At 40.8% G+C, this 20,122-nt stretch overlaps 1 protein-coding gene across 5 annotated transcripts in view; it reads left to right on the forward strand.

Moving 5' to 3' along the window:
- The window catches only part of ppp2r3a (protein phosphatase 2, regulatory subunit B'', alpha), a 261,434-nt gene that overhangs the window by 228,875 nt on the left and 12,437 nt on the right, over nucleotides 1-20,122 (forward strand). For all 5 annotated transcript variants that reach the window (XM_055646173.1, XM_055646175.1, XM_055646174.1 and 2 more), the window contains 5 exons: nucleotides 467-570; nucleotides 4,852-4,954; nucleotides 15,151-15,225; nucleotides 16,504-16,590; nucleotides 19,417-19,573. In XM_055646173.1, the coding sequence (XP_055502148.1) occupies nucleotides 467-570; nucleotides 4,852-4,954; nucleotides 15,151-15,225; nucleotides 16,504-16,590; nucleotides 19,417-19,573 (526 nt within the window). The remainder of the gene's footprint in view (nucleotides 1-466; nucleotides 571-4,851; nucleotides 4,955-15,150; nucleotides 15,226-16,503; nucleotides 16,591-19,416; nucleotides 19,574-20,122) is intronic.

Genomic DNA, 20,122 nt, shown 5'->3' on the forward strand with positions numbered 1-20,122 from the left:
TCTCATCCCAATCTCTCCAGCATTAATGGTGCTCATTTTTAGGGGTGCTTGGAAGGAAATAGGCGCTGTCAGACAGACAGCCTCATAATCATAGCTGCTAGGGTTCAAGCATGATTTTCATCGCTATCTGTGGAGATTATACATTCTCCCTATGACTGTGAGTTTCCTCCTACTTGCCACTTCCCAAAGACATACAAGGTGCTTGGTTAATTGGCCTTTGTAAATTGACCCTGGTGTGTACGCATGTTATAGAACCTGGAAAGAGCTGATGGAAATGTGGAGAGACTAAAATAGGATTTGTGTCAGTCAACTGCTCGGTGGTCCACGTGAACTCGGTGAATGTAAGGGCCTGTTTCCATGTAGTATGACGGTAATATCTCTCTAATATCAGCTGAGTCCCAGCTGTGATATTCTTTATTTCCCCATAGGCCTTTATATAAAGCGAATTATATTTTTGTTTCTCCAGGCATGTGGTTGTCCTTTATACTGGAAAGCCCCTTTGTTCATTTCTGCTGGTGGAGAACGAACAGAATTTGTGTCGGTGCACTCATTCGTAGCCATGTGGAGAAGGTGAATATTATTTCCGCTCTAAACTTAGTTGTTGCACTTGTCAGTAGCTGAAATGCACGGATACACAAGCCACACTTCAAATGGAAAATGCCTTTGTATTTACGTGGCACATTTCATGATCTCGCAGAACCCACAGTGTTTTACGATCAATAAATGCTTAACATGGTTCAACACAGTTAATTTAGACACTAGGGTCCTGAACTTAAAGAAAAGAGACTTTGAAGGTATGAGAGGGGAATAGGCTAGGATAGACTGGCAAATTATACTGAAGGGGTTTATGGTGGAGATGCAATGGCGAAGATTTAAAGACCGCATGGATGAACAAGGTTCCACACAAGAGATTAGTGTGCAAGATTCGAGCACATAGTATTGGGGGTAGGATATTGACATGGATAGAGGGTAGGCAAAAGTGCTGGAGAAACTCAGCGGGTGAGGCAGCATCTATGGAGAGAAGGAATAGGCGACGTTTCAGGTCGAGAACCTTCTTCAGACTGATGCCGGGGGGGCGGGAAAAAGAAAGGAAGAGGCAGAGACAGTAGGCTTGTGGGAGAATTGGGAAGGGGTGGGAAAGGAGGAAGAAAGCAAGAACTGCCTGAAATTTGAGAAGTCAATGGTCATACCGCTGGGGTGTAAACTACCCAAGCTAATTATGAGGTGCTGTTCCTCCAATTTGCGCTGGGCCTCACTCTGGCAATGGAGGAGGCCCAGGACAGAATGGGAGGGGGAGTTGAAGTGCTGAGGCACCGGGTTGGTTATTGTGAACTGAGCGGAGGTGTTGTGCAAAGCAATTGCCAAGCCTGCGCTTGGTGTCACCGATGTAGAGAAGTTGACACCTGGAACAGCGGATGCAGTACATAAGGTTGGAGGAGGTGCAGGTGAACCTCTGCCACACCTGGAAAGACTGCTTGGGTCCTTGGATGGAGTCGAGGGGGGAGGTAAAGTGACATGTGCAGCATTTCCTGTGGTTGGAAGGGGAAAGTACCCGGGGAGTGGGTGGTTTGGCTGGGAAGGGGCGAGTTGACCGGGGCGTTACGGAGGGAACGGTCTCGGTGGAAAGTAGAAAGGGGAGGAGATGGGAAGATGTGGCCAGTGGTGGGATCCCGTTGATGGCGAAAATGTTGAAGGATTATATGTTGTATGCGACAGCTGATAGGGTGGAAGGTGAGGACAAGGGGGACTATGTCCTTGTTACGAGTGGGAGGATGGGGAGTGAGAGCGGAGCTGCGGGATATAGAGGAGACCCTGGTGAGAGCCTCATCTATAATAGAAGAGGGGAACCCCCCCCGTTCCCTAAAGAATGAGGACATCTCCGATGACCTGGTCTGGAACACCTCATCCTGGGCGCAGATGCGGCGTGGACGGAGGAATTGGGAGGAGGGGATAGAGTCCTCACAGGAAGCAGGGTGGGAAGAAGTGTAATACAGATAGCCCTAGTAGTCAGTGGGTTTGTAGTAGATGTCGGTCAGTAGTCTGTTACCTGCAATGGAGATGGTGAGGTCTAGAAACGGTAAGGCGATGTTGGAAAAGGTTCAGGTGAATTTGAGTGCTGGATGGAAGTTAATGGTGAAATAGATGAAGTCAGTGAGTTCTGCATGGGTGCAGGAGGTATCACCATTGCAGTCGCCAATGTAGCGGAGATAGAGTTCGGGGATAGGGCCACAGTGTGCCTCGAACAAGGATTGTTTGACTTAACCTACAAAGAGGCAGGCATAGCTGGGGCCCATGCGCGTGCCCATAGCCACACCTTGGATTTGGAGGAAATGGGAGGAGTCAAAGGAAAAGTTGTTGATGGTAAGGACCATCTCCGCTGGGCGGAGGAGAGCATCAGTAGACGGGGATTGGTTGGTTCTGCGGTCGAGAAAAAAACGGAGGGCTTTAAGACCTTCCTGATGGGGGGTGGAGGTGTAGAGTGACTGGACATGGATAGAGAACTGGTTGGCAGACAGGAAGCAAAGAGTAGGAATTAATGGGTCTTTTTCAGAATGGCAGGCAGTGACTAGTGGGGTGCTGCAAGGCTCGGTGCTGAGACCCCAATTATTTACAATATATATTAACGATTTAGACAAGGGAATTAAATGTGACATCTCCAAGTGTGCGGATGAAACAAAGTTGGGTGGCAGTGTGGGCTGCGAGGAGGATGCTAAGAGGCTGCAAGGTGACTTGCATAGGTTGGGTGAGTGGGCAGATGCATGGCAGATTCAGTATAAAGTGGATAAATGTGAGGTTATCCACTTTGGTGGCAAGAACAGGAAGGCACATTATTATCTGAATGGTGTCAGATTGGGAAAAGGGGTGCAGTGAGACCTGGGTGTGCTTGTACATCAGTTGCTGAAAGTAAGCATGCAGGTACAGCAGGCAGTGAAGAAAGCTAATGGCATGTTGGCCTTCATTGCGAGAGGATTTGACTTTAGAAGCAAGGAGGTTCTACTGCAGTTGTTCAGGGCCCTGGTGAGACCACACCCTGGAGTATTGTGTGCAGTTTTGATCTCCTAATTTGAGGAAAGATATTATTGCTATTGAGGGAGTGCAGTGTAGGTTCACCATGTTATTTCCCGGGATGGTGGGACTGACATATGAAAGAATGGGTTGACTGGGCTTGTATTCACTGGAATTTAGAAGGATGAGAGGACACCTTTTAGAAACATATAAAATTCTTAAAGGATTAAACAGGCTAGATGCAGGAAAAATGTTCCCGATGTTGGGGAGTCCAGAACCAGGGGTCACAGTTTAAGAATAAGGGGTACGCCATTTAGGACTGAGATGAGGATTTTTTTTTTCACCCAGAGTTGTGAATCTATGGTATTCTCTGCCACAGCAGACAGTGGAGGCCAATGCATTGAATGTTTTCAAGAGAGACTTATGCCCCTGTCCCACTTAGGAAACCTAAAAGGAAACCTCTGGAGACTTTGTGCCCCACCCAAGGTTTCCGTGCGGTTCCAGGAGGTTTTTGTCAGTCTCCCTACCTGCTTCCACTACCTGCAACCTCTGGCAACCACCTGCAACCTCCGGGAACCGCACAGAAACCTTGAGTGGGGCACAAAGTCTCCAGAGGTTTCCGTTCAGGTTTCCTAAGTGGGACAGGGGCATAAGATTTAGCTTTTAGGGCTAAAGGAATCAAGGGATTTTCCCTTGCCTCTCCAGTCACTCCTCAACTAAAATGCTCCATCCTAGGTAATATCCTGGCAAATCGTCTCTGCGTCCTCTCCACACTATCAGATCTTTTCTGTAATATGGTGATTAGAAATTCATGCAGCACTACAGCTGAACTCTGAACAATGTTTTATAAAGTTATAACCTTTCTGCTCTTGATTTCAATGCCATAACTCTTGAAAGCCAGCATCCGATATGCCTTTTAAACATGTCACTTTTGCTGACACCTTCAATGATCTTGGACTTATACACCTGGGACTTTACCATTTATAGTATATGTCCCATCTTCATTCGTACTCCTAAAATACTTCACCTGACCTTTATCAGGATGAAACACTGTCTGCCATTTCACCATTGCATCAGTGTCACCCAGTAGCCTAAGACTAACCTCCACTATCTCCAACTCCACTATCTTGGTGTCATCTGTGAATTTACTGATCTTGTCAGCTATTCAGGTCATTCATGTATATTACGAACATGATGGTCCCAGCATCAACCTGTGGAACACCACTAATCACAGGAATCTAATCACCCTATACCCTCGCCCTCTGTCTCCTTTTGCCAAGTCAGTTTGGCTCAGAAGATGCCAGGTTGAGAAGTGGGATAAAGATCATAGCAGTGCATAGTTCATTTTTTCAAGATTTGACTTTAAATTGCAGAATATTTTCCCTGAAAGTCATCAGTGGGGAAGTTATTTTTACGATAAGCATCATTACGATACACTATTTGATTTTACAAACAAACTTGAATTTACATAACATTATTATTACAGATAGTAGAAATAGTACAGTGTAAATCACTTGGATGTGACAATAATGTACAAAGGAAAACGAATGGATGTCTTCATTAGAACTCCAATTGTCACAACTATGAATTGATGTGATGGAACTAATCAATTAGCGCCAGTCCACTGCTCTTTTGTTTTGGTCTACAGATTCTTTGTAGAATACAATAAATTGAAATGGAATGTTTCTTGTTGTTGAGCGATGCAGCATCAGGACAGAAATATATATATATAATATATTATAATTGAAAATATAGGATTTAGGCAAGGATATTTTGTTCATCATTGCACTTGGAGCAGGATCTTTATTATCCTTGAATAATAACTGAAATGGTTGTATCTTTCAGAGTACTGCAGAGCTGTCACGATGATGCATCTAAGTTTATCTTTCTTCTTGCTAAGCCAGGCTGTAACTACCTAGAACAGGAAGACTTCATCCCACTACTACAGGTCTGCACCTTCCATCTTTGGAATATTTAAAATGCAATACTCCATTTCACAAAGTCAAATCCTTAACTATTTTCTGAGTTGGGTGAGCCGTTCCTTTAATTTGGTTTATTGAGTTTAGAAACAAGTACTTGGAATGGCAGCCTGCAGCCTGCAGAGTAAAAGCAGAGTGAAACCACAGATCGGATTGTTAATTATGTGCAGCATGGGTGGAGTGGAAAGTTAGAAATAGTAGGTGTTTAACTTACTATGTTGGAATCGTTGCCATTCATTCTAGGGAAAGTTTCCTAATATATATACCGTGTAAGTGATATCAAAGGAACTGAGCCACATTAAAACTTAAGCAAGTGTATTTCAATATAAACAAATGTAACCTCATCCATTTCAGTCTTAAAGCAACAGTGCAACTTTTTAATATTGAAAAAACAGAAACTAGTGTGGATATCCAGAGAAACTTGGAAATTAACTTGTACGAATCTTAGAATCGTTATCGAAGACCATTGAAAAAGAACAATCAAACAACCTAACACTGCTAAAGTTTATATTTGGAGAGCCAAAATACAAAGGATCATAATTATTGCAAAGTGCTAAGCCACCACGTCAGAAGTATTCTTTTCAGTTCTAGGTACTGTACTTTAGAAATATTTCATTAGTCTAGAAGGGAGCAAAATTTATTAGAATGACATGGGTGTTGTTCACAAACAATGGTTGTATTCCCTGAATTCAGAAAATTACTGTGTGTCTGGAGATTACTGGTTGGGAAAATATAGCATTAATAGATGTAGTTAAAAAAGTTATAGAGCCAGCCTATCGGGACTGAAGTTAGGAAACATTTCAAAGCTTGGTCATATTTTGAGACCCTTTAAATGGTCATTAATGCTAGATCAAATGTCGCTCCTCATCTTACCATTGCTGGATGAGACTTTATGAAAGTTATTAAGAGGTTATGAAATTAGATCACAGGTTCAGCCACGGTCTCATTGGATGTTAGAACAAGCTCAAATAAATGAATGCTCAACTACTATCTCCCCAGATTTGTTAGTGATGTGTTAATTATTCAAATTCCACATAATGCATTAATTGTGAGTAAATAATTAGTGGATTTGGGCATTCTGAAATAACATCAGTTAACATTGGTAAACTCAGCTAACCGCATTAATGAAGAGACAAACCATTTTGATTACGGGGCAATGACTTTCCACTATAAGTAATTCACATTAATACTCATCAATGTTAAACCTTAACATTGTTTTCTGCCTGACCTCAGTATCTGGAAACAAAAAATAAATTAACTGTATCCCAAACATTTAAGTTGTTGGTACTATTGCAGAAAGATCTTCATATGTTATTGTGTTAAGTTTATGGAAACCTGAAGATACAATGTGGAAACAGGCCCATCACCCCACCTTGCCCACACTGACCAACCTATCCCATCTACACTAGCCCCACCTGCGTTTGGCCCATATCCCGCTAAACCTATCCTATCCATGTACCTGTCTAAATGTTTAAATGATCTCATGATAGTTTTCTCTGTTTCGCATGTGAAACTGTTTTGGGAAGAGATTCCACAGTATCTGCACTATTTATAGGAGCATTGAAGGGACCATCAAAGACTAGGCTCCATCTGGCTTGCCTTCAGTCTTCTGTTTGTTGCATGGTACAAAGTAATGATGTTATTGACTATTCATGGTAATCACACCATATCAATTAGTCTACAACATTGAGGAAAACGTCAGTAGTGGAAAATGTTAGAATCTTGGGTTCAAATTCTGGGAATCATAGGTCCAGATTCTAATGCTCCAAACTGCTGGATAGACATAATTAATTTAGGGACAGAGTTTTTTCGTATTCTACTTCTGTTATTGGCTGGGGTAATATTTCATAAGAAAGGCACGGAAGTCATTTCTTCTCCTTATCTTCATAGTTTTCAGATCCATTCTGTTTAACTTTTTCCTTTATGCAGCTTACAATACAAACTGTTTCTCTGTAAAACCTCTTGGATCATAATCGCCCACATAATTATACATGTATACAAATAAACCGTAGCTATCAACCAGCGTTGGCAAGTGAGGTTCAGAAAATAACTACTCCCTTCAGGCAGTCATGGTTCTTGGATAGTTGGATGTAGACCAGCCCTGTGAATTAGAAAACAGACACAACAAAACACATAAACTTTAACACAGGCGCGAAAGTTCTTTGATGTATCTTTCTGTGTAAAATTAAAAGTTCTCTGCCCCCACACATATTAAATGCTCAATACTGAACCACAGTTAACCTTGTGACTGCTAACCACAATTGGGGATCTACAGAATACACTTCCAAACTTTCAATAGTAAAACTAATTAGTTAAAAGCAAGGTTGGCAGGATAAGAGAATCTTGGCTGGTGAAGGATATTGAGGCTCTGGTCAGGATACAGAAGCTTTATGTCAGATGTAGACGTATATCAAGTATCAACTGGGATAAAGTGAATCTCTTGAGTAAGAGGGATGTGGGAATACACTTCAGAAGGAAATTAGGAAGGCAAAAAGGGGACATGAGATATCTTGGCAGATAAGGTAAAGGAGAATTCCAAGAAACTAAGTATATTAAGAGTAACTAGGGAGTGAATAAACTTCCTTAAGGACCAGTATGGTCATCTATGTGTGGAACCACAGAAGATGAGCGAGGTCTTAAATAAATGAATATTTCTCATCAGTATTGATTGTGGAGAAGGTCAGGGAAGGTAGGGGATTCAGAAAGGAGAACAGTGATGTTCTGAAACATATTAACATTACTGTGTGCGAGGGTCATGAAGGTGGGTAAATCCATGAGGTGTGACCAAGTGCATCCTTGGACGTTATGGGAAGCAGAGGAAGGCATTGCAATGGCCTGGCAGAGATTTTTGTATCTTCCTCAGCCTTGAGTGATGAGCTACCAGAAGACAGGAAAATGGCTAATGCTTACCTTTGCTTAAGAAGGGTTTGAATATGCTGCATGAATGTAGCATGAGATGAATGTCACACAATCACGCAGAATAACATTTCTGATCAAAAGTACTGGAGTAACTCAGCAGGTCAGGGAGCATCTCTGGGGAATATGAATAAGTGATGCTTCAGTTTGGGACCCTTCTTCAGACAACATCATGTGGAATGACTCCCCTAATGTCTCTCCTGGGTTCTACTGCTCCTCCCCTCCAACAGGGAACCTCAGTATTAACATCACTGGGTCCTGCCACCCTTCCTCCTATAAGTTTTCATGCTGCTCTTAAAATTAGATTTTTATTTCTGAAATTCTCAACACTTGGTTACACAAATAAGAAGGGCTTCTACGCAATATAAAAATGTTGCAAGTTCTTGGCATCCCTTGGGCTGCCAGAGCATTATCTACTTTCCTAGGAATAATCCCACATTTCCAATCAGGGTCAGTTAATGTCCCAGTTATCACTCACTGGCTCCAATATTCATTACTGATCTAAGTAGAGGTCATTGTTCATTTGTACAGCAGATGGTGCTATTGTAGGAATCTAGATCTTCACAATGAAACTGTTACATGTAAAATTATACCATCTATTGGCACAAATGCAAATTTTAGGCTCTACTATATACTACGGTAATATCTTTTGAGAGTGGGAGGGCGCAACAAATCTATCATTAAGTACAGCTAAGGAATGCACCAACATTTTAATTGTACTTATCCATAAGAAGATTCAACATATTTTTAATTACAGTTATTTTTAATTACAGAAGTTGGAAATTAGGCTATAATGCGATCATTTTCTGATCCAGTAGGAGAACCACTGGATTGGTAGCTAGAACAGGCTTTTGCACCAAACAACCCTCTTGTTCCTTGATGTTTTGGGTGAGGCAAATTACAATACTATTGTGGATATCCAAGAGCATTTCCAATGCCTCTGGGCCATATAATCCATATTGAAGGATGGTGTTAAGAACAATTCTTCCTGATAATTCCTGACTATATCTAATGGTACCATCACGCATCTCCAGTACCCAAGAAGCATTTGTGAATGAGTTGTGACCCATAATCCAAAAGAGTCTTAACTTATTTTTCATCACTTTAAAAAAAAAATCATGTTGATTTTTTAGTTATGAATCCTATTAAAGCATGCAGCATGTTTAAAGTTTAGCCCTGTGTTTGTTTCACTGGCTATTTAAATTAAAAACAGCTGCTAGAAGATCCTACAAGTAGCAGCACCCCTCCACATAAGAGGTAAATGTGTACAAAAAAATGCCCACTCCCTTTCATACAAAGGAAAGCACAATAATTGGTGATTATTCTGATTTTTAAAAATAGCGCTCATTTTGATAGTTTGCATTTCATATACTGGATATTTTGTCCGCTAAGTGTAAGTTTTATAGTATTGCGAGGGTGCCATTTGTAGAGCTCGATATTCTCTGTATATTCTTGTTTGTTCTTAATTTATCCAGCAATAACTGTTTATGTGAATATCACCTCAGTTTGACAGAGATATGACAGAATAGCTTTTAAATTACTGCTGCATTGCATAGAAACCTGGACCAGTACTCCAGGTGGAGTCTGAAGAACTGAAACCTCACCTATTCCTTTTTCCAGAGATGCTGCCTGACCCACTGAGTTACTCCAGCGTTTTGTGTCTATCACCAGTACTCCACAATTTAACCAACTGGAATTTTTCTTTTTAAAGATGCAGTGACCAAAGAAATTACAACCAAATTATTGGGGGAAAAAACTCATCTGGTTTAGAGATCCGTTCGGGCACAACATTTTGTAGATAGGCCATTCTGTCGCCCTAATCTGAATTGACCTGGTCTTGTGAGTCAGGATCGCGATTCCAAAAAAAAATCAAGGTGTGTTAATTCCAAGACCTGAAAATGATTTACTAGGAAGCAGGTTAACAGGGTGAGCTATAAGTACTCTTCTTCTCCCACTTTAGTGATATGGAGACGAGGCCTGGGCCTAAGCTTCCGCCACCTCCCGCACGTTCCTCCCTTAACTCTGTATTCAGTACCACTTATGTGTAGTCTTATCATATGATTGTCAACCCCTTTCTAAATGAATTTGTCACTTACCTTACTCCTCATATTATTCAATATGCTAACAGATTTTATTTCTCCACTGTTCCACTGAAAAATGCAATCTGAGCACACAGGGTTGTGACGTTTGTTGATGCCCAACACAGCCCTCATGTGATGTTGAATCCTGTCAGACATGGGTGGGAAGCAAAGTCTCTGATCGTGTACAGTTACATCCATCTGCTACCCATAACCAATCTGGCCAAAATGACACCAGACGCAATGACGTGGCAGATTTTCAATTGCCCTCTGAAATGACCAAGCAAGCCACTTAGTTCAAGGCCAATCATGGATATCGTCATCACATCCTGCAACAAATATATAATGCCAACCAACCACTTATAATGACAACCACTTTCTTGAACACCTAAAAAGTTGATACCACTGATAAGTTAAAGCTAATGTTTTACTCATTTATTATTATTTCTCGTATATCTCTCCAATTGGCCCTGATTAAGTTTACAACATTATTGAAGAGATCCACGTGTTGAAAATTAGTGAGTCTGAAGAAGGGTCCCGACCCGAAACGTTACTTATCCATGTACTCCAGAGATGTTGCCTGACCTGCTGAGTTACTTCAGCATTTTGTGTCTTCCTGCTCATTATTTATTTTTAAATCGCCTTTCAACTTTAAATGGAGTCGCTATTTCTGAGAGCATTTGTGTCTATCTTTAGACATTTGGCATTTTGCAGTGACAGCATCATAATAAAGATAGACACAAAATGCTGGAGTAACTCAGCAGGCCATGCAGCATCCCTGGAGAGAAGGAGTCGGTGACGTTTCGGGTCGAGCCCCTTCCTCATATTAAATATAGCTATAAAAAAAAATTGGTATGCATGTTAGGAAAGCCATTTAATAGCTCTCATCCTAGTACACAAATTGATTCAAACTCTCGTGTCTCTGGAGGAACAACATACCGCTGGGACCCAAATTAAATGTAATGTCCAAAATGGTACGTTTACACAGGGGAATCTAGAGATCGCTAGGAGCCAAACGCTAGTGATTAGTATGCCAACCACAGCAGGAGTTCATCTGAAAAACAAATTAGGCAAAAAAATATAGTAACATTATAGCCTTCAGCTATAATTGGCTTGTGAGTGATTTGAAGTTATTTCTACAAGATAATTAATGTAATTTAAAATCATCAAAATGACTAGGAAATCTTTTCTTCAACTGACAAAATAGTTAACAGTCAACTGTCCTACAGTTGAGCTCGGGTAAGTGCAATCTTGAGTATTTGTGAGACATCATTTGACCTGCAAAGCAAATGAACTATGAAGTTACTCCCTGGAGCTTGTTGCAGGAGATATCCCTGTTGGCTCCACACACCGAAGCTGTTCTTCCAGAAAGCTCCCAGTGAAACACCATCAAGATTATTTTGTTACAGTAATCTTGCAGAGATTGGATTTTTTGATCAAAATGATTTTTATGCTTCAAAAAGTCCTTTCCTGCGACTTTTCATTTTATTAATAAAAAAGTTGATCAAGAGGAAACGGCATCTGACACAAACACCTGAGTTGAGCCCACACACAAGATTATCAACAAATTAGTGTCAAACAGTTTGGAGGAAGAAAGTAAATGCAAAAAGCTGCCCTTCTAGGACCTGACATCAAACCTGGACCGACAAAACATGAGGCTTTGAAGTGATGCCACCCATGATAATCCGAGTTAGGTGCTGGAATATTGCTAGTGATCATGCTTAACTAATGGGTGGTACATGGAGAGTGTAAACCTGAAGAAGGCAGCAGATTAAAAACAAACGCATGCACACACACCACTGACAAGATCATAGTCGTGAATAATCTTATCATCATCATTGTTTACATCCCCCCACTGGCCTTCACATGACATCAGTTTAGCAGTGTTAAATTCAAAATCGAGGCTGAAATCTGAAATAAAAAGTGATAATGCTGGAAATAGTCAGCAAAACAGACAGCAAAAGTGGAGAGCGAGAGAGAAAGTTAACTATTGAAGTTAGTGAAGGGACCATTCCTGATGACATCTGAATGAACGCTTACTTATATGAAACATTAATGCTGTCTCTCTCTGCACTGAGTATATCCAGTATTTTCTGTTTCTATTTAGTAATTAGCAATCTAGAGACCTGGAGTAAAGTTCCATAGTCATAAGTACAAGTTCTGATCACCCCATTGCAAGAAGGATTTGGAGGCTTTGGAAAGGGAGGCAGAGGAATTTTACCAGAATGTTGCCTGGATTAGGGGATATTAGCTACAGGGACTTGGATTGTTTCATCTGGAGTGCTGGAGGTTGCGGGGAGACCTGATAGAAGTATATAAAATTATGAGGCATAGATAGGATAGACGGTCAGATCCTTTTTTCCAGGATGGAAAATTCAAATGTTAGAGGACACAGCTTTAAGGTGAGGGGCATCAAAATGTAAAGATGTGCGGGGCGACTGTTTTTTACCAAGGGCACTGAGGTACATATGTTAGTGGCACTTGAGGCTTTTGGAAAAGCAAATGGATATGGAGGGATGTGCTCAGGTAGATAAGAGATGGTCTTGGCCTCATGTTTGGCACAGACACTATGGGTTGAAGGGCCTGTGCTTTTGCTGGACTGTTCTATGTTCAAAGTATTAATTCCAGCTGAGGATTTTAAATTCCATGAGACAATCAGGAATTTGTTTAAAAATGTGTAGGAAGAAACTGCAGATGCTGGTTTAAACTGATAATAGACACAAAAAGCTGGAGTAACTCAGCGGGACAGGCAGCATCGCCGGAGAGAATGAATGGTTGACGTTTCTCGAGACGAAACATCACCCATTCCTTCTCTCCAGAGATGCTGCCTGTCCCGCTGAGTTACTCCAGTTTTTTGTGTCTATATTTGTTTAAAAATAACTTGTATTAACAATGTTAAGCATTAAACATGAGATTGCAATAAACACCCGTCTAATTGACTGATGTCTTTCAGAGAATGATCTCTGGAAATCCGCTGTCCTCAGTTGATTTGGCCTATGCTCGATTCCAGGCCCAGAGCATGCAGTTGTTGAATGCCTCGGAAATGGACTAGCACCCCATTTGCTGTGGACTGATGTCTACTTCTGCTTAGACACTTTCGGGGAATTTGGCATGGGTATTTAGTGCTGTCCTTGCCAGCAATGTTCTCCTCCCATGAGAGGAATAAAATAATTGTTATAGGGCTTCTTCGATTTATCAGAAATTAGCTTAGGAATTGCAATTAACCTAGAAATTCATTAATTCCTCGAGCATTTAATGAGATTATGCAAATAATTTAATACCTTGAACACAATTAAATACATACAAACCTATCACCTTTTCCTTGCGAAATTAAATTCTATAATTTTGGTTCATAAGAATCTCTTATCATTTGTAAATAAACATACTGTAAATTATTTAAATAGGATTATCCTTGATCAGAATCTCATTCCTAATGTTTCTGCAATTACCTTGCATGGTGTTAAGCCTTGCGTTATGTATTGCAAACTGAAGCTGTGCCCCGATAACATCAGCGTTTATAAATGACTATATTTAAAATAACGCAGCAACTGAGTTAGTCACGAGAATTTGCCCAAGGGAAGTTTGTCCTATTTGTAACTGAAGAACAATGACCAACTTATTTCCAGTGGTAAAAAAATACCAGCATTATGTAGTCTAAATATTGCAAGCACTAACATTGCATAACCATTGCAAAAGTTTGAAGTGCTGGGCTTGAGATGTAGTGTGGGCATGCTGGTGTCAGCATTGAAGAGGCCTGATAGGTAAATGGAGAGAGCCAGTAATCTTTATCTTCCCCAGTTATACTAGCAAAAGAGTCTGGTTATTAATATAACCAAAATTGCTGTCCGACCAGGTTTTATGTACTGTGCTCAAAACATCTACAAGGAATCTTTATAATACTGGCTGTAATCTTAAAAGCTTGTGCTGCAGCACCGGAAAGCTAATGTACAACGGCCTGTTCGTTAATTGTGCAATAAGAAAGAAATTGCCGTATCATAAACAATACATTGCTCATGTGGGTTTACGATGTGGACGAGTTACTTCAACTTTCATTAACATCCAAGGCTTCAGCACTACTGAAATGCAATGCCATTTTCTTTATTCCACATGAGAGAACTTTGATGTAGTTCTCTACCTACTGACACCAGGCAGGCCAACCAGAAGCCTTGCCTGTGGGAAAACCAATGTCCGATCTATAAACTAATGTTACATTTATAATTGGGTTTGTGAAGACAATATTTAAGTTGAAGTCAAGACATTCTGACGATGAGAATGTTGCATTTCAAAGAATTCCAGAGATCACTCAGTCATTGTTGAAGACTGAGATTGATATGTTTTTGAAAACCAGGGGAATTTAGGAAAATGGGTAAGAATAAAGATACAATCTAATAAGGAAATAGAATGAACGGACATGTTGCCTGCTCCTGTTTCTTACACTTGCTTGCATTTCGTATGTTCCAGTTTGGCAATAAAACCTCAAAGTCATTTTACTACTTGTAATGAACTTTGCAGAAGTGTAAAGAAACATTGTCACTTTCTCAGCAAAGGAAATATTATCCTCTTTCACAGCTTGAATGTGAGATTAGCCCTGTTTAAGGTGCTTTTAAGCCTATCCTTTGTTAGGAATGTTCAATAACTACATGTCAGAGCCAACTTAGGTCATTCGGGAATGAAATGAAACTGCATTTTATCACTGAAGGCAATTGAAATCTGGGATTCGCCATGTGGAAATCTGCAGATTTGGGAGTAATCAGAACTCTTAAGATTGAGAAAAGTATTTTGTTAGGTGAGATAACCAAGGAAATGAAAAAAAGTCATGTAAAATGATGTGTAGGAAGGAACTGCAGATTTAAACCGAAGATAGACACAAAAAGCTGGAGTAACTCAGCGGGTCAGGCAGCATCCTTTTGGAAGGATCCTTTTCTCCAGGGATGCTGCCTGGCCCTACATGTAAAATGATGTTGAATTGCAGAAGAGCCTTGATATAACCCAATGGCAGAGCGAGCTTGAGGGGCGACGGTCAACAACTATTGCTAATGCTAATGCCCCTGAGCCATAAAGCCTTGGTACATGGTCTTTATCTACATTATGTATTGACGAGTTGTGTTAATTTTGCCAGGTAGAATGATCCAGATTCAAAGACTAATTATATTTTTAAATGTCTCCCCCAGGATATTGTGGATACTCATCCGGGGCTCACGTTTTTGAAGGATGCACCAGAATTCCATTCACGATACATTACCACGGTAATATCAGGTTGGAAATGCTGCACTTGCAAATCACGGGTTTCACAATGGGTGTCCCAAAGGAAGTCCCTGAGGAAATTCCTCCGGGAATCTGAAGTTCCTGAGGGAATGTCGGGGGGGAATCTGGAATCCCCAAGGTCACTGGACACCTCACTCTGATGAATGTTTACTGTTTATGATTTTTTTTTAAATTACCATCTGTCAAGTATCAATAATTTTCTCCAGTGACAACACGTCATCTCCCTCAACTTCTTCATCTCCCTCAACTTTGGCTATTGGACATTGTTCCCAAAGTGTGTGGTGACATTTGCAAAGGGTTATTCCATACAGAGAGGTTTAAGAACTAATATATTAGAATCTACCTTCTGAAACAATTAGTATTGTGATATTCCTGCATTCTGAAGTGTCATTATATTGCTGCCACTTCAAAATACCACTGGCAACTGGTGGTCTGGCACCTCCTTTAATCGTGTCAAAATTACGAGAGCGTACGTACTTGAAAATGTAGCTAGAGAAAAATGAAAAAATGAAACCATATAAAGTTCCTCATCTCACCTGTTGTGCTGCAGATACATTTTATTATTGCCATGACCAAAACAAATTTACCATTGGGAAAGGACCCATTCTGGATATCCCATGATCTGATAATCTCTTCTATTTGTGGTCTCCATTGTGGTCAAAACCGCTGCTTTATCCACTTCTTCTTCTCCCTCAACTGCTGTGCATGTTTCTCAGCAGCTAATGTCCAGAAATGAAATCCCCTTCAGTGATTGGAGAAGGAAAGGATTTTGAGATCCTGGTGTAAGAAAAATAGTCCGGTTTGTGTGATTACCTCACAAAAAAAAAGCAAAGGGTTAACAACAGCAGCCACTTCTGTGTGCATGAGTAAGTGCGAAGGATTTCAAAGTCCTCATGTCATGGAAAGAGTGAGTGCTGAAAGGTAACCTCTATCATAGGACTCTCCATATTAGGTTGGTAGCTTGTCATTGGTTTTCTTGATGCGTGAATAATGTTAATCCTTTGGTTTATTAACAAGGCATAGTGAAGTGATTTAAAATAGAATGCTAATTTCTCCTTGGCGATTAGACACATTGACTGATCACCAAGGAGATTGAGGTTGGCAAGACCCTACAGTCATTGTTATTGGATGGCTGTCTAAACTGTAGCATGGAACTGCTGTCTGTTTGCCCTTCTCTCCTGGGAATCAGCGCAGTTTGATTTCTGCAGGGCTCTACCGTTGAGGGTTATTTATGGTTTGTTTATTTTCTTTCACCGTAGGTTATACAAAGAATATTCTACACAGTCAACAGATCCTGGTCTGGCAAGATAACACTGACGGAACTGAGGAAGAGCAACTTCCTGCAAGTACGTAAAGGTCCAGATTTTTTACAATTTGTCAGACAGAGCAGTATGTTATCAGCAACACGCCTGAGAACTTAAAATCATAATTAAAAAATGGGCAAGTCTGCTTATATTGTCACGGCAGTTCTTCCATTTTGGGCAGCACATTGGTGCAGCTGTAGAGTTGCTGCCTTAACGCGGTTGCAGCGCCAGAGAACCCGGTTCGATCCCGACTACGGGTGCTCTCTGTCTGGAGTTTGTACGTTCTTCCCATGACTGGGTGGGTTTTCTCCAAGATCTTCAGTTTCCTTCCACACTCAAAAGACTTACAGGTTTGTAGGTTAATTGGCTTGGTATATATATAAATTGTCCCTAGTGTGTGTAGGATAGTGTTAATGTGCAGGGATCACTGGTCGGCACGGACTCGGTGAGCCGACGAGCCTGTTTCCGCGCTGTATCCCTAAAACCTAAAAACTAAAACACTGGATACCTCCAACAAGCTTAGCAAGTTGTAGAAGCACGGAACTGCAGATGCTGGTTCACACAAGAGGATATAATTGCTGGAGTAACTCAACAAATCAGGCAACATCTCTGGGGAACATGGACAAGGGACATTTCTGGTTAAGGACCCTTCTTCAAACTTAGCACATTGCTTAAATTCACCAAGAAGAGGCCGTTTACCATCTCAGCTGCCCAATTTGAACACTTGCATATCTACCTTCACAACAAGTGGGTAAATAAAGGAAAATATTCAGTACTTCGAATGGTAAACTCATTCAGGAACGTTTTATAGCATATCCAGGTTTGCTTTACTGTATCTCAGAGATAAATGATTCCTATAGCATATAGGCTGCTATGCACCATGTATCTAACATGTTCCTTTGATCTTTGGCACTTTTCATAAATAGGTAATGAGGATCTTTTTTTTGTTAATTTGCACAGCTGAAAATGTTATCTGGTATTGTGTTTATTCTAACAGATATCTTTGTTGTCTGTGTGAGAATTGAATTATCATTTGAAGATTTTGATGTTAACTAATAACTCAAATTTTATTTGAAAGCATGTTGGCCCAAGTTTTGTAGTTTTCCCTTTGACATATGCCTGTGTTCATTTAGATGTTAAATGATGTTGGCCCTAAAGTAGTTAGTAATGTGAGCAAAGTGGTAGGGGGAGCTAGACAGAGCAAGTAGGGCCAGGGTGGGCTGAACATCCAGCACTTTCTCACTGTGAGCGCATGGATTACACCTGGGTACTCTCATTTTCTCCCACATTCCCAAAATGTGCCAGTTGGGTGGGTTAATTGGTCAGTATAAATTACACCGTACACATGGGTGGTAGGAGAACAAGGTAGGAGTTGCTGGGCATGTGAGAGAATAGATTACCAACAAATAAGTAATGGCATGGATTGATTGGATTATCATTTGAAGGGCAGGCTGAATGATCTCCCTGGATCTAGTGGGTTGCATAGTTTTCAATGTTGTATGAAATAAAGGGTAATTGTAATTGGGAATAGCATTTACTTTCTGTAATTGGTATCTACATTTTAGGAGCATCAACGTCTCAATTATAAGCGGAGGCTGGCTTATAATCATGTCATTTTTAAAAGCTACAAACCAAAGGAAAAAAAGTTGTCCTGGACCGCATTATAGTTGTGGAGTGATTATCCAGCTAAACCCAACCAGATCTGCCTTGCCACTAACTTACTTACTTACTGTCTATTATTGCCTCCTGGCATGTAGGGCAACAATGGAGGTCCTCCACTCCTGTTGATTCCTTCAGTTACTGTTTCCGTACATATTTGCTTTCCGAGACAGGATTGTTAGCCCTGTGCTCAACCTCCAACCTGGAGGACCAGTGGATCGCTCTTCGTCTCACCTCTACCCTTCGACCTGTCCAGCATGGGAGACCCTAACAGGAGACGAATCTCCCGCTGGCTTAGCTCTAGGGGTCACTGAGACACACAAGTTCCCCGACCACGACAAGGTTGCAATCCAACCTTGCCACTAAGGGAGATGATATTTCGTCCAGTCCTGACCTCTACTCGGAACCACTGCATTATTCCCACCATCACGTTTGCCCGCTCTTGCATTTCTCTGGAGCTCTAGTACTTCCTGCCACAGCTGATCCATGAAGTAGAGCAGACCCTGAGGTCCTGCCCATAGACTGCCAATAGCCCTTCAACAAGTTGTTATTTTTACGACGGGAGACGCATAAAAAACAGCTCCAAGACATATAAAATAATTAAAGATAATTTAAAATGTTGTTAAAAAGATTAAAAATTATAACTGAAAGATGGAGAAAAGGTGAGAGTGTGAAGATGAATTAGAGTGGGCAACTTCAATTTCAGATCTAATATAAAAAGAGGAAGCTAAAAGTCTGGATTGAGGAAGGGAAACTGGACAGAAAAATAATTAAGAATGAAAGTGATGTAAACCTATCAATAAAAAACATTAATCTTAAGAGGAAATGAAGAAAATATCCAAGAATATTTGGCTGCACTTACCTTTACAAAGAAGCTGGATGATGCCATTCACGTGCCGTGCATCTGGCTTCATGGCTCAGCATGTTGGGATTGCACCCCACAGGTGGGCCCGGTGATGAAATGGAAGTCAGGGCATTGAACTCAAGCTCATCTCTGGCTTCCATGTACAAATGCTCAGGTGTGGACATCAGAGATTACTTGCCTCACAAAGAGCTTCTTGTTGGTGAATCTTTATCAGCAGAAGGTTGGGGCCTTTGTTACCATTTCCAGGCTTTTACTGATGAAACCCAGAGTGCAATGATGCAAGAGAATCAATTTATTACCACCAATGTTCCTGCTATTTAATAACATTTGCCTTTTGCCTTTAGACTCTCGCCCTCCTGGAGGAAGAGGATGACATCAACCAAATTACAGACTACTTCTCTTATGAGCATTTCTATGTTATTTACTGTAAATTCTGGGAACTTGACACTGACCATGACCTCTTTGTTGACCAGAAGGACTTGGCCAGACACAATGACCATGGTAAGTAATTCTGTAACTGGCATAGCAATGCGTCTTAAATGTTATCTAATAATATTTGTGTAACACTGGTTCAAGAAGTGTTGCATTCTCTATTTGATTGCCAATTTTGAAACTCATTTTTTCTTCTGGGTCTGGTGATAATGAGTCTTCCTCAATGAGTTTTCTTCTTTCTCTCCCTTTCCCTCTCTCCTCTCCCTCTCTCTTTAGCGTTTTCTCTTTCTTTTTTCCCCTCTCTCTTTCTGTCTCTCGCTTTCTCTCTCCTCTTTCTCTCTCACTCACACACAGACACTGCAACTGCTCATCAGAACTAGCACAAACAGTTTGTGTTCACCTCCTGACAGTGTGGGAGTAATCAAAACTTCTTCAATAGCATTTATTATATATTAAGCAGCATATTAGACAGTTATTAGTTGTAACATGTGGGGCTTTTGCTTTAAGTTTGAGTTACAGAAATAGTTACTCCAATTTTAACCCATGGCATGCTTGAGCCGGAAGAGATCAGCATCAATTTTCTCCGAACTCACTTTTACTGAGATGTTATACGTGAAG

This window comes from Leucoraja erinacea, chromosome 14, assembly GCF_028641065.1.
Source record: "Leucoraja erinacea ecotype New England chromosome 14, Leri_hhj_1, whole genome shotgun sequence".
NCBI lineage: Eukaryota > Metazoa > Chordata > Chondrichthyes > Rajiformes > Rajidae > Leucoraja > Leucoraja erinaceus.